This window comes from Elephantulus edwardii, unplaced genomic scaffold (genome assembly GCF_000299155.1).
Source record: "Elephantulus edwardii isolate Elephantulus edwardi_28Jun2011 unplaced genomic scaffold, EleEdw1.0 scaffold00126, whole genome shotgun sequence".
Taxonomy (NCBI): Eukaryota; Metazoa; Chordata; class Mammalia; order Macroscelidea; family Macroscelididae; genus Elephantulus; species Elephantulus edwardii.
Window position 1 is genome coordinate 4796657 of NW_006399876.1, and position 12267 is coordinate 4808923.

Here is a 12267-nt window from a genome sequence, read left to right on the forward strand (position 1 = left end):
CCATCCATCATCCATCCATCCATCCTCCATCCATCCATCCAACATCCATCCACCCATCCATCATTCATCCATCCATCATCCATCCATCCATCCATCCATCCAACATCCATCCACCCATCATCCATCCATCCATCCATCCATCCATCCATCCATCCATCCATCCATCCACTTATCCATATAAGCAAACATCTACCCATCCAGTCAGTCAAGTAAATGTCTATCTCTCCACCCATATAAACATGCGTCCATCAATGTACAAAACATCTGTCTATCACCCATGTAAACCCCCATAGTGCATCCATCCATCTATCCATGCAAGCAAAAATCTACCCATCAATGTACTCAAGTTATATCCACTCATCAATGCATGAGACTTCCATCCATCCATGCAGACACCCACATATCTGCCCACCCACCTACCCATATAAGCACCATGTACCCATCCATCAGTGCATGTGAACAAATGTGTACACACCCGTCTATCCACTTAAACAGCCATTAGCTCCCCAGCTAACATCTAGCCCCCTAACACACACAGCACTGGAGGCCCAGAGTGTCTTCTCATCCAAGAAGAATGAGCTTGAGTTTTCAGGTGAAGGCAGGAATGGGAAAGAAATTTCTAGCCTGAGGGAGTCCTATACGCTTCAGACACTTTGCCATTTCATCTGGGGCCAACTGACGCTGTAGGACTTTCCCACCTAATTCTGCAGTCCCTCTGTCTGACCCAAACCACCCATCATCCAGGCAGCGACCACTGGCATTCTGAACTTGGAGACAATGACAGGATCCAGACAGACATCAGAGGGCAAAGCCAGCAACACTTCTGTCCCCCGGCTGTCAGATTACAGCCTTCTATGAAATAAATAAAATCCACACACACCTATCATCCCCAGGCTTTGGGCAGGGGCGGGAATGAGTTTGTTGGCTGGATCTGAAGAGGGAAGCCTGTATGAACACGCAGAAGGTGTCTGAAGGGAGATGCCAGGGATGATGGTTGAAAGGAGTCTCACGCATGTGGGGGAGGACCGCTTTCCCACACAGCAATCAAGGCCTCACTGCTCACACCCTCTGCCAGGGAGGGGGGCGGGGCTTGAGCCCGAGTCCAAAGACCCCTCACCCCACAAGGGCCCAACTGCTTGTCACAAGATACAGCACTGCCCATGGAGAGCCGGGCTGGCTGAGAGGCCAGACTGGCCATCTCCTCGGCTCAGAGGCTGCTTGCTCGGTCAGAGGCAAAGCCGTCAAGCCCGTTTTCATGGGGTTGATTCTGACCAATGGTGACCCTGAGTGTCACAGGGTCTTCTAGGCTGTCATCTCTATAGATCTCTTTCCTGCAGCACTGCAACAATGTCAGTCTACAGACTAAGGTGCCCCTGACCCAGGCCATGGTCTTGGCAGTCACTTGATATGCTTCTGAGATCTGAACAATGATTCAGGAAGATGGAGGAGAGTCAATGCCTTTGCGTTGTGATGCTGAAGAATGCTGAACATGATGTGGATTGCCAAGAGAACAAACAGGTCTGTCCTGGAGAGGAGGAAACCAGGCTACTCCTTGAGGCAAGGACCTCGAAGCTCTGTCTGATATACTCTGGGCATGTTGTCAGGACGGGCCAGTCCTTAGAGAAGGACATCATGCTTGGAAGGATAGAGGGAGGGTCAGCACAGGAGGGGAAGAGCTTGGCTGGACTGGCACAGTGACTGTGGCAATGGCATCAGGTGTGTCAGGGGCAGAGAGGCTGGCTCAGGACAGGGCAGGGTTTGCAGCCATTGTTCATAGGGTGCTCTGAGGTGTAACTGACTGGATGGCACATAACAGCAGAAACAACAGTGGCTGGGGTGGTTAGATGCCAAGTGCAAACTGTCTGCTCTGCACTTTTTTCCAAAGGAGGGTCCAAAAGCATAGTTGTGGATGAGGAGACCTCGAGGTCTCCCTCACCAGGCATGGCTGACAATACCCGGCATGTCCAAGTCTGTCCACCCAGGGTATCACCTGGAGCTGGTGTGCTGTTGGTACCTTGATGGGAGGATGCAGGGAGACACTCTCCCAGGGGCACGAGGTCACTGCCCTGGTCTGAGCTGTGGATGAGCCCCTTCCCTGCAGCCAGAACAGCGGACACAGGCAGGCAGCACAGCAAGGCCAGAAGGGCCTTCCACCAGCCTCAGCACAAAGTCAAAGGCGGTGGCCAGGGGCTCTAGACTCGACCAAGGTCAGGCTGTTGGCTTGCGAGGCGTGGGACTAGGGACACTTCAGGGCTTGCTGCCACCTGGGCAGGGTCAGAGGGGGGCTCAGGGGTCCCCAGACACAAACAGTGACACATATCAGGGCTGTCAGTGACGGAAACAGCTGGGAGTGTAGAGAAAGGCCCAGGGCGCATCTACCTGCTGTTACAGGGCTGGGGTGTCACCAAAGGTGGCAATGCTCCATGCTGAGGTGAAGGGGTTCAACCCACAGCTGAGCAAGCCCTGTGAGGGGTCCCCACCGAGTAGAGGCACATCCACACCCTCCATGCGGCAGGGAATGGAGCTCCTGATGGTACAGATGGTAGGCACTCAACTACCAGTGAAAGGTTGACAGTTCAAATCCACCTAGAGGCATCTCAGAGGTAAGGCCTGGGATCTACTTCTAAAACAACCGGCGCTGATACCAGTTCTATTTGGCTACAAGGAGTCCCCGGAAGTCAGAATTGACTAAACAACAAACAACAAGAGGTTACAGATTCCATCAGGCCCCCCCCCCCAGTCCCCTGGGGCTGATGGCTGGTGTCTGAGAGGGGTGGAAGCAGGTAGGTTGGGGGCCACCAGGCCTGTCCTGTCTCCCGATGCTTAGCGCTGTCCCTTTTCCTGTGGAGGTGGTTAACCCTCCCAGAGGCCCCCGGGACACGGTACTCCCCATCACCCACAATGGCGCTCCCCCACTGCCCGGGCATTTCAAGTTCATATGTTCACCGTGCTGCTGCTGTCATGGGCTCCTCTGTGACCATGACTTTCTTTAGACCTGAAGTCAGGCTGGAAGTGGACCCATGGGCTGTGTTCAGTGGGCTTCTGGGCTGGACTAGGGAGGAGGCCTGGCAGCTGGTGACAGGAAGGGAAGGCAGAGAGGCAGATCTGCGCTGGGGGCAGCTCTGTGGACCCTCTGTGACCCCCAGTTGCCAGACCCTCCCCTCTGATCTGACCACGGTCACCCCATCTCCACCCCAGTGTGTGGTCCTGAGTGAATCCTTGCCTTGGATTCCTAATGGGCAGTCCCAGGACACTCTTACCCCCAGTGGGTTTGTGGGAGGTCCTGTGCTGACCCTCCTCCCATTTGGGGACTCGAACAGTCCTGAGTGGGTGGTCCTGAGCAGACCCTGCCCCCTCAGAATTCCTAGCACAGGCTCCTACAAGGAGCTTGACCCTGGTTCCCAGTTGGAGGTCCTGAGCAGAGCCTGCTGAGTCCTGCATGGAGCGAAACCCTTTTGTTCCCAAGTGGGTGGTTGTAGACAACTCCAGGAAGACCACGAGTGGGTGGTGCTGTCCGGACCCTGCTCACCACTTCCCAGCCCAAGGCTCTGTGTGAACCCTGGGCTGCTGGACCTGCATGAACTATGCACGCAGAAGGGAGCTGCGTCTCTCCGTCTCCAGAGCAGGGCTGCGTGTGTCTGCACACCTGGCTGTGCACACGGGGGAAGCCTGGGCCCTATTTGCTCTGTCAACATAGCGCCTGAGCTGGCAAGTAAGCGGAGGCCACAGTGCCCTGCTGCATGGCTGGCCATCATTACCAACCTGGGCAGCCACTGGTCACCCTTCCCAGAACCCAAAGCCAGAGCTGGACCGGTGGGGAGAACAGCGAGGTGCAGGAGAGTGAGACAGACAGACAGAAACAGACATCTACTCAGAGACTCAATTTTACTCAGAATGAGCTGGAGGTGCAGGAAAGAGAGGGGGGGAAAAGGAAGAGGGAGAGGGAGGGAGGGAGAGAGAGAGGGAGAGAGAGAAAAGGAGAGAAAGAGGGAGAGGAGGAGAAAAGGAGAGGAAGAGGGAGAGGGAAAGGGAGAGGGGGAGAGGAAGAGAGAGAGATGAAGAGGGGGAGAGAGAGAAAGAGGAGAGGGAGAGGGAGGGGAAGAGGGAGGGGGAGAGGGAGAGAGGAGAGGGGGAGATAGAGGGAGGGGGAGGGAGAGAGAAGGCAGGTACCAAAGAGAGAGAGAGGAGAGAGGGAAGATAGCAAAGACAGATATGTATGTGTGTGAGAAACAGGAAATGAAGGGCAGAGACAGAAAGAGGGAAAATGAAAAACAGAAAGGCAGTGAGCGAGAAGGAGAGAATGAATTAGAGGAGAGACAGAGAGATCTGGGCAGGCAGACCACGTCCAGGCTGGGAGCCTGTCTCCAGAGGAGCCCCCAGGAGACCATCCAGCTAGGGGCCAGCCCTGCAGACTCCCCTCACTCTCAGTGGGGACATGACCCTCATCTTCCCTCAAAGTTGGGGGGACAAGTGAGACTCAGGACTCAAGTGTGGTTAGTCCCTTGTTCAGCGTGAACCCCTCACCCGAGGCACCAGTGCCGTGGTGGTCAGTCCTGCCGCCTCTCCTGTCCTATCCACACCCAGCACCGATGCCATCCTTAGAGGCTGCACTATCCACATCTGCCACCTTCCCAAGAACAGAGGCTCAGGGACCAGCACCTCCGATGTGAACGAATGACTGAAGGCCAGAGGCCTCCCTGCAGATGCCTCTTCACATCTGGAGCCTCAGAGTCCCCTGTCTCCCAGGGCTGCCTTGAGACCCTGGCAGGAGGAACCAGAGCACCTTCTGGAACATTCTGGCACACTCCTAACCAGGCCCCTGAACTCGTCTGGACATCCTGAGGAGTGTTGTTTGCCCCAGGCCCCAGCACCGGGGTGACTCGAGTGGTGATGGGTCTGACGGGACCCAGGCTCAGCCCAGTCTGCCACCCACACACATTCCTGTCTCTGCCTGGCTCCCCTGGCACAGCACAGGGACATGTCCTTGGCTGTGCTCGCCCCTTTGTCCTGCGAGGTAGCCAGAGGCAGGCACTTGGGGCTCCTGTCACTGACAAGGCAGGTGGGGGAAGCCTCACATTTTATCACTGAAAAGACAAAGAAAGCATGCAGAAGCAAATTGCTTAAGACGGAGGCTCCAGGGGAAGAAGTTCTCTGCAGTCTGGCTAGGTCTGCCTCCTTCCTATTCTCACTGCCTCCTTTTTCTCCTCCTTTTCCTCTTTCTCTTCCTCCTCCCCCTCCATCACCATTCACCCTATCCACCAATCTATCCGTCCATCAGGGAGCTCTCATGGCCTAGGGGGAAGGAGCTGTGCTACCAACTCAAATGCGTGTGGTTCGAATCCACCAGCTGCTCTGCAGGGGAAAGGTGGGCAATCTCCTGGGTGATCAAGTAATTGCCTCTAAAAACCTGAGCACAGCTCAGCTATGGGTTGGCTCCTACTGGACAGCACACAGCAATAATAACCCGTCCATCATCCATCCATCCATCCATCATCCATCCATCCATCCATCCATCCATCCATCCATCCATCCATCCATCCACTCCTTCCTTCCATCATCTATCTATACATCCATCATCTACCCACCCATCCATCCTTCATCTACTCCTTCCCCATCATCCATCAACTATCTATCTATCTATCTATCTATCTATCTATCTATCTATCTATCCATCCATCCATCTATCATCTATCTATCCATCCATCCATCCATTATCTATCTATCTATCTATCCACTCATCATCTATCTATCCATCCATCCACCCACCCACCCATTTATTCTTTCCTTCCATCATCCATTTATCAATTCCATTCTTTTCGTCCATCTGCCCACCACTCCCATCTGCTCCTTTTTGCACCTCATCTATCTGTCCATTTATTTCACCCACTCATCCATCCACTTAACATTCTTACACACATAAATCCATCCAATTGTTCTTTCTATTCAGTCTTCCAATTGTTCTTTTTACCCTTCCACCATATACATCGTCCCTAACTGTCTCCGATTGGCCAGACCTGTACTCATTGCTGGGACATAAAATTAAGTGAAGGAACAGTTGAGCTTGGACAACTCTAGAGCTGGGTTCAAGGGGTCGAGCCCCCAGCAGTCCCCAGAAGTTATCTCCTGAATATGACCATCTAGGTGGTCTTGAGATGAGAAACAGGCTGGAGTGGGGATGAGGGCTGAGGGGTGTATGGCTGAGGGCACAGCTGGTGCCCATGGTGGAAGCATTTGGGGGAGGGAAGGGAATTGGCTGAACAGCAGATGGGGGCAGGGGGTCTGAAGCCAGTGCTAACAAGGGCAGGCCGAGGAGGATGGTGCTTCTCAGATGGGACTGGATGAAGGAATTCCTGCAAGTCACAGGGGTCACTGAAGACCGCCAGATGTTAGGTTAAAAATAACCAAATATGTCCTTTTTGTGCTAAATCAGATAACATCCCCAGCTAGATTCCTGGGCAGACAAGTGGGTCAAGTGCCAAATGTTGAAAAACATGAGTTGGCTGGAGACAGAGGGACTGAAGGGGAGGACATTCCACGAGAAGGGGACAGGGTCACCCCAGTGGCTCTCAGGGGCATCAATCCACTCATCACCCAGGAGGAGGGGTGGTCTGAACAGATGAGCAGCCAGGACCCAAGTGGGGCTCCAGTGGTGTCCCCCTGGGACAGCTGGACCCCGGGTGCAGGGCGGTCTGCTTGAGGCTGGAATGGGCATGAGCAGGATGAACAGAGGGAAGGAGGGGACCAGGGCTATGTGAGGGGATGTTCATGTGGGGGAGCGGGTGAGGGACCCTGGGTGGAAAGGGCGGAGATCCCTCACTAAGAGTGAGGGCGCTTGAATGGGAGGCCGCAGCTCCAGAGAGCGGGAGGGATTAGAGACAGTCACTGCACAGCACGAGGGATTCTCAGGGCTTCCAGAGAGTGCTCCGAACGGAACACCAGGTCAACGGTCTCCAGCTGGAAGAGGTTCCAGGTCAAGTGAGTTTGAGAACCACTGACTCAGAGACTGACAGGTTTCCTCTCTAGAGTATTACTGAGGGGCAAGGGTCACCGCAAAGCTGGGTGTGGTGGCTCCCAAGCTTCTCTGCCCAGGAGCAAGTCACGATCTGGATGAAGGCCAGCAAAGATGAGCTGGGGGCCTGGGGGCGACTCCTTTGTCTCTGGGAGGTGGGCTCTAATCAGTGTCAGAGGAGGAAGGAAGCAGCGGGGGCACAGCGTTCTGCACACACGTCCACAGTGACCAGCTTGGGTCCCTTCTGAGATTTGGAAACAAACAGAAGCGTATGTGCGCATGCAGACACACACACACACACACACACACACACACACACACACACACGTTGGAGTGGGAAGGACTGTGGACAGGACTGGGACCCACCCGCCCCCTCGCCTGCAGCCCCTGCTCTCCCATCACAGCCCGTGCACGGCACTTACTTTTCTGTCATTGAACTCCACGTTCTCCCCCTCATAGTCTCCCTGTTAGGAAAGAGAAAAGGAAGATGCTCATTCTCCCGTCCAGCTTTGATGGGGCTGCTGCATCGATTCTGACCCAAGTGGCCTGAGTGCGGAGTGGACCTGCTCTGCAGGGATTTCAGAGTCTCTCTCTCCTGAAACACCACCTGGCGGATTCGAACCACTGACCTCGTGGTTAGCGGTCATGCGCTCAAATATTTGAACTACTTACCTCATTTGCATACAAGGCTTGGGTCAAACTGCCACCCTTGCTCCTTAGCATTTTAAAGCCTTTTGCAGCAGGTCTGCCCAATAGTTAGGCTGTTGGATTTATTGAGTGTGGCTTCCACGGGTGTTGATTATGGTTCCAAGGGAAGGAAAATCCTCAATAGCTTCATTTATCACGCTGTTGCTTCCTGGGGCCCAGCTGTCCCTGGGGGGCACCACTGTAGCCTCATCTGGACTTAAAGCTTGATTGGTTAAGTGTTTGAAGTGCTTTCTGGTTAAGCAAAGCTGTGCCATCTGCATATTGCAGGCTGGTGAGGAATCTTCCTCTTAATCCTGAGGTTGCATTCTTCTTCAGATAATCCAGTTTCTCACCGTACAGGCTGAATATGTGTCGTGCAAGGACATCACTCGGACACACACCTTTCCTGATATTCAGACATTCAGCATTCCAATGCTCTCTGTACCTTTTGGCCTGTGGACAGGTTCTGCATGAGCACAACTAAGTGTCCTGGAGTTTCCATTCTTCGTGATGTCACCCATAATTTTTTACAGTGCACACATTTGAATGCCTGTGCACAGTCAATAAAACACAAGTAAACAACTTCCTTGCATTCTGTTTTCAGCCAAGATCCAGCTGACATAAACAAGGATATCTCTTGTCCCATGTTCTCTTCTGGATCAGCTTGGACTTAACCATTTTTTAATTCTCTTCAACATAGTTTTATGGTCACATGCTATTACTGATATTACAGTTAATAAACTGACTTCTGTATTTCATTGGACCGTCTGTCTCTGGAATGGGCATGAATATGGGTCTTTCTAGTCTCTTGGCTAGGTGACAGTCTTCTGAATTTCTGGCTTAAAAGGAGAAGAAATGGCTACAAATGCCCACTAACAATCAGGATGTGGAAAGTATGAAGTAAGAGTCAAGGTAAAGTGGAAGGAGGAAAGAATGAAACAGAATAATGGTGTTGGCTGTCATTGGCATGAGGACACGGGCACGGCTGGTGCTGGCTGCGGATCTTTTCAAACTTCAGTCACATCGGATCTGACTCAAACGAGCCTCATGTGGGTCCTGGAACCAGCAATCCCATTCCACAGATGGAAACATTAAGGTCCAGAGAAGCAGACTAATTACTGAGACTGTATGACGGAGTTTGAGATTGGATCTAGGTCTGTCAGTCTTGGAATGGAAGAGATAGGAAGGAGAAGGAAGAGAAGAGGAGGGAAGAGAGAGAGAAGGGGCCACAGGGGCCAGGTAAGTCCTGCACACCAGTCCCTGATGGAGGGGACCGAAGAGGAGCAGCCCGGGGCCTCTGTGGAAGCCTGGACGCCACCACAGTGGGCTGGCTTGGTCCACTCCACCCACCTCTCATGGGTATAAAAGGGGGCTCACTGCACCCACCACCGAGTCCTTTCATGAACTCCCACCACTAGTGCCCACTGCCAGGTTGGGACAAACCCCAACAAACACCAAACACGCCAACCCCGGTGGGGTGATGTCACCACCTCCTTCGTCCTTGGCTAGTACTGGCCCTCCCAAGCCTGGCTCCTGGCATTTCCGGCATTTCTGCCCAGAGCTGAGGAAATGACCTACTTCTAATGACACCTCTCTATCAAGACCAGCTAGCTGGTGACCTCAAGGGGTCAGACGTCAACCAGACACGAAGGCAAACTGCCACCACGCTGTCAACACAGAGGCCAAGGTCCTTTCTCACTGTTGTTCCACTGACTGCAGGAGTAGTAAGTCTCACGCCTCACAGGATTCTTACTATGCAACATTGGACTGTGGTCTGGTTAGCAATGACCACACCTGAGAGAGAGTCCTGTTGGGTGAGTGGACATGTAGGTGTGTGCATATATGGATGGATGAACGGGTGGGCGAGTGCAAGGGTGGGTGGATGGATGAACGGATGGATGGAAGGAATGAGAAACAAAGACTGGTGGATGGATGTGTGTGTAGGTGAATGGTCAGGCATATGAACGGCTGGAAGGACCGATGATGGATGGATGGATGGATGGATGGATGGATGGATGGATGGACCAAGGAACGTATGGATGTACAGATGGAAGGTTTGGTCAATGGATGGATTAGTGAGTGGACGGGTGGACTGGAGACCGTATGGAGGCAGAGATGGAAGATTTGGTGGATGAACGGGTGGATTAGTGAGGGGACGGATGGATGTTTTGGTGGATGGACAGACGGATGAAGGACTGACTGATGGAAAGATGGGTACATGGATGATGGGAGGACTGGCGGGAAGACAGATGAATGAAGAGATGGAGATGCCAGGGGTCAAGCATGAAGGTCATGGACGATGACACAGGACAACTTAGGGTGGAGAGGACGGCGACAAAACATTTATAGCAAAAGCTCTATCTGTGCTGTGCACTGCTGTCAGATCGGCCCTACACACGTGGGACAGAGCCAAACACTGCCAGGCCCGTGTCGTCTGTGACCAACCACAGATCCCATGTTGTCTCCACAGACCCCGTGTCATTCACGACCAGCAGACCTCGTATTATCCACGTCCAACCTCAGGGCCCATGTCATACACGGCCAGCCGTGGATTCCGAGTAGTCCGTGACCAAGCACAGATCATGCCGCTGAGACTCACAAGGTTTTCTTTTCCTAATGTTTCTTTCTTTCTTTTTGTTGGTGGTGAGACCCCACTTCTCCTCCCATGGCAGGTGGGCTATATTTGATAGGTGAGTCCGGAGGGAGTTGGGGGGCTCGTCACTTGTGCAGTGAGAATAAACTCATCTGGGTTGAGTCTGTCCAGCCTAAGTCAGTGGGGCCCTGACCAGGGACATTTCCTGGACCAGCTCGGATGGAGATGGGCAGAGGTGGTCACCCATGCCCCTGATTGGGAGCGACAGTTCTGAAACACAAGATGACCATGTGTCCAAGGGCTCTGCTTGCCATGGAGAAGGGGTAGGGCCTGTGAGAGCTGATATTTAGGGCCACGCCAGGCAGGAAGTCGAGACTGAATGACCCCGAGCTCCCCAGGGGTGTGGCCTGAAGGGTCCCTGAGTAGAAGTCAGGGGACACAGGGGGAAGCGAGTGTCCAGGGCACTTACATCATGAAGTGGGTAGGCAGCCGAGTAAACACCGTTGGCCAGCAGACTCGTGATGCCTTGAAAAACAGAGACAGGGAGAAGTCACTGAGCAGATGTGACCCTGTCCCACGTGGCACGGGCACGGCCCCAGGAAGGCTCGACCACCAAGAGTTTTCTCATGATGAAATCAGTCAGCCCCCAGGGCTGGCCACCTTGCTGGGCTTCTTCCCCGAGGGGGCAGGCGCGGGTTACAGACAGACATGCTTGATTGGCACAGTTAGGGAGACACCAGGACCCCCAGAGGACAGCCGGCCTGGCGGGAGGAGGCGGACAGTCTCCACACCTCTTTACCACCGCCACCGGCCTCGCCTGCCCAGGCCAGGCCTGCACGTGGAAAAGAGTAGATGGAAGTGGTTAGAGAAGCTGAATCACGAGGAACCGAGGGCGGGAAATTGATGGTGCTGGAAACACACATTCAATTTGGTTACAGATTGATTAGAGACGGCAGAGGGGCGCCCACGACCCAGCCAGCTAGGGCGCGGGCACTTACCGTATTTATCACATTTCCGCCTTTTACTTAAAAGGGCCGAATCCTTCTTTCTTCCCTCTCCTTGCCCTGTTTACACAGCTGCTATTAGTGACGTGACAAGCCCCAGAAGAGTGAAGCTAACATGGGAGAGCAGAGCTTTGCAACCTGGGGGCGACGGCATGGAGGCTGGCCCCAGGCTTCCAGAACCAGCACCATGTAGCTTCTAAGTGCCCGGAGCGGTGCTGGCCAGGAGGGGGAGAGGGGTGGTGGGAAGGGCTACCCGGGATGTGACCCTGCTCCACGGGCTGCCTGGGTTCCGCTGCTGGGGGTCTCCCTAAGCCTCTCACTGCCCCCACACCCTCTGCCTGCTGGTGATTCTCACGGACGCCTGGCTGCCTCCCCTCCCCCTCCCCCTCAGCTGTTTTCCATCGAAACTGATGGGAAAGCGGCTTCCTGAAATAAACTTTCAGGGACTATCTCCCCAGTCAGCTCTCGGGAGTGGCCCAGAACCGAGCACCACCGCCTGGGAAACGGAGCACGGGGGATGCAGGAGCGTGTGGCTGGAACCCACGCACTATGGATGGGACGCGGCAGGCATGGGGACAAGGTGTGCCCACTCCCACTGAGAAGCTTCCAAAAACCCGGATGGACCACGGCCTCCCGGTTCACGCAGGCAGAGTCTCTTCTCAGGGCTCTGCAGCCCTTGTGATGTGCTGTCATTCTCCCCACCACCTCTGTGCCCCATCTTCTATCACCATCTGTCCCCTCCTCCGTCCACACCCGCCATGCTGGCCCTTCCCACCTCTAAGAGGTGCACCCTCACCTTCAGACCTCACTTCAACTGCACCCATCAGAAGGGCATTCCGGGGTGCTGCACTAAATCCCCCTGGTCCCCCGCCCCCTCATCCTACAAGACGGCACCTGGGCTCCCTCCCTCCCCTAGCCAAGGCCAGCACACAGGACAGAGCCTGGGGGTGGGACAGGAGCCCACTGGTTGACCA

At 54.3% G+C, this 12267-nt stretch overlaps 1 protein-coding gene across 1 annotated transcript in view; it reads right to left on the reverse strand.

Moving 5' to 3' along the window:
• ANO1 (anoctamin 1, calcium activated chloride channel) overlaps positions 1-12267 on the reverse strand; it is a 110773-nt gene that overhangs the window by 65755 nt on the left and 32751 nt on the right. Inside the window, exons 7-8 of the mRNA XM_006893227.1 lie at positions 10759-10814; positions 7432-7473 (exon numbers count right to left, since the gene is read on the reverse strand). Coding sequence (XP_006893289.1) covers positions 7432-7473; positions 10759-10814 — 98 coding nt within the window. The remainder of the gene's footprint in view (positions 1-7431; positions 7474-10758; positions 10815-12267) is intronic.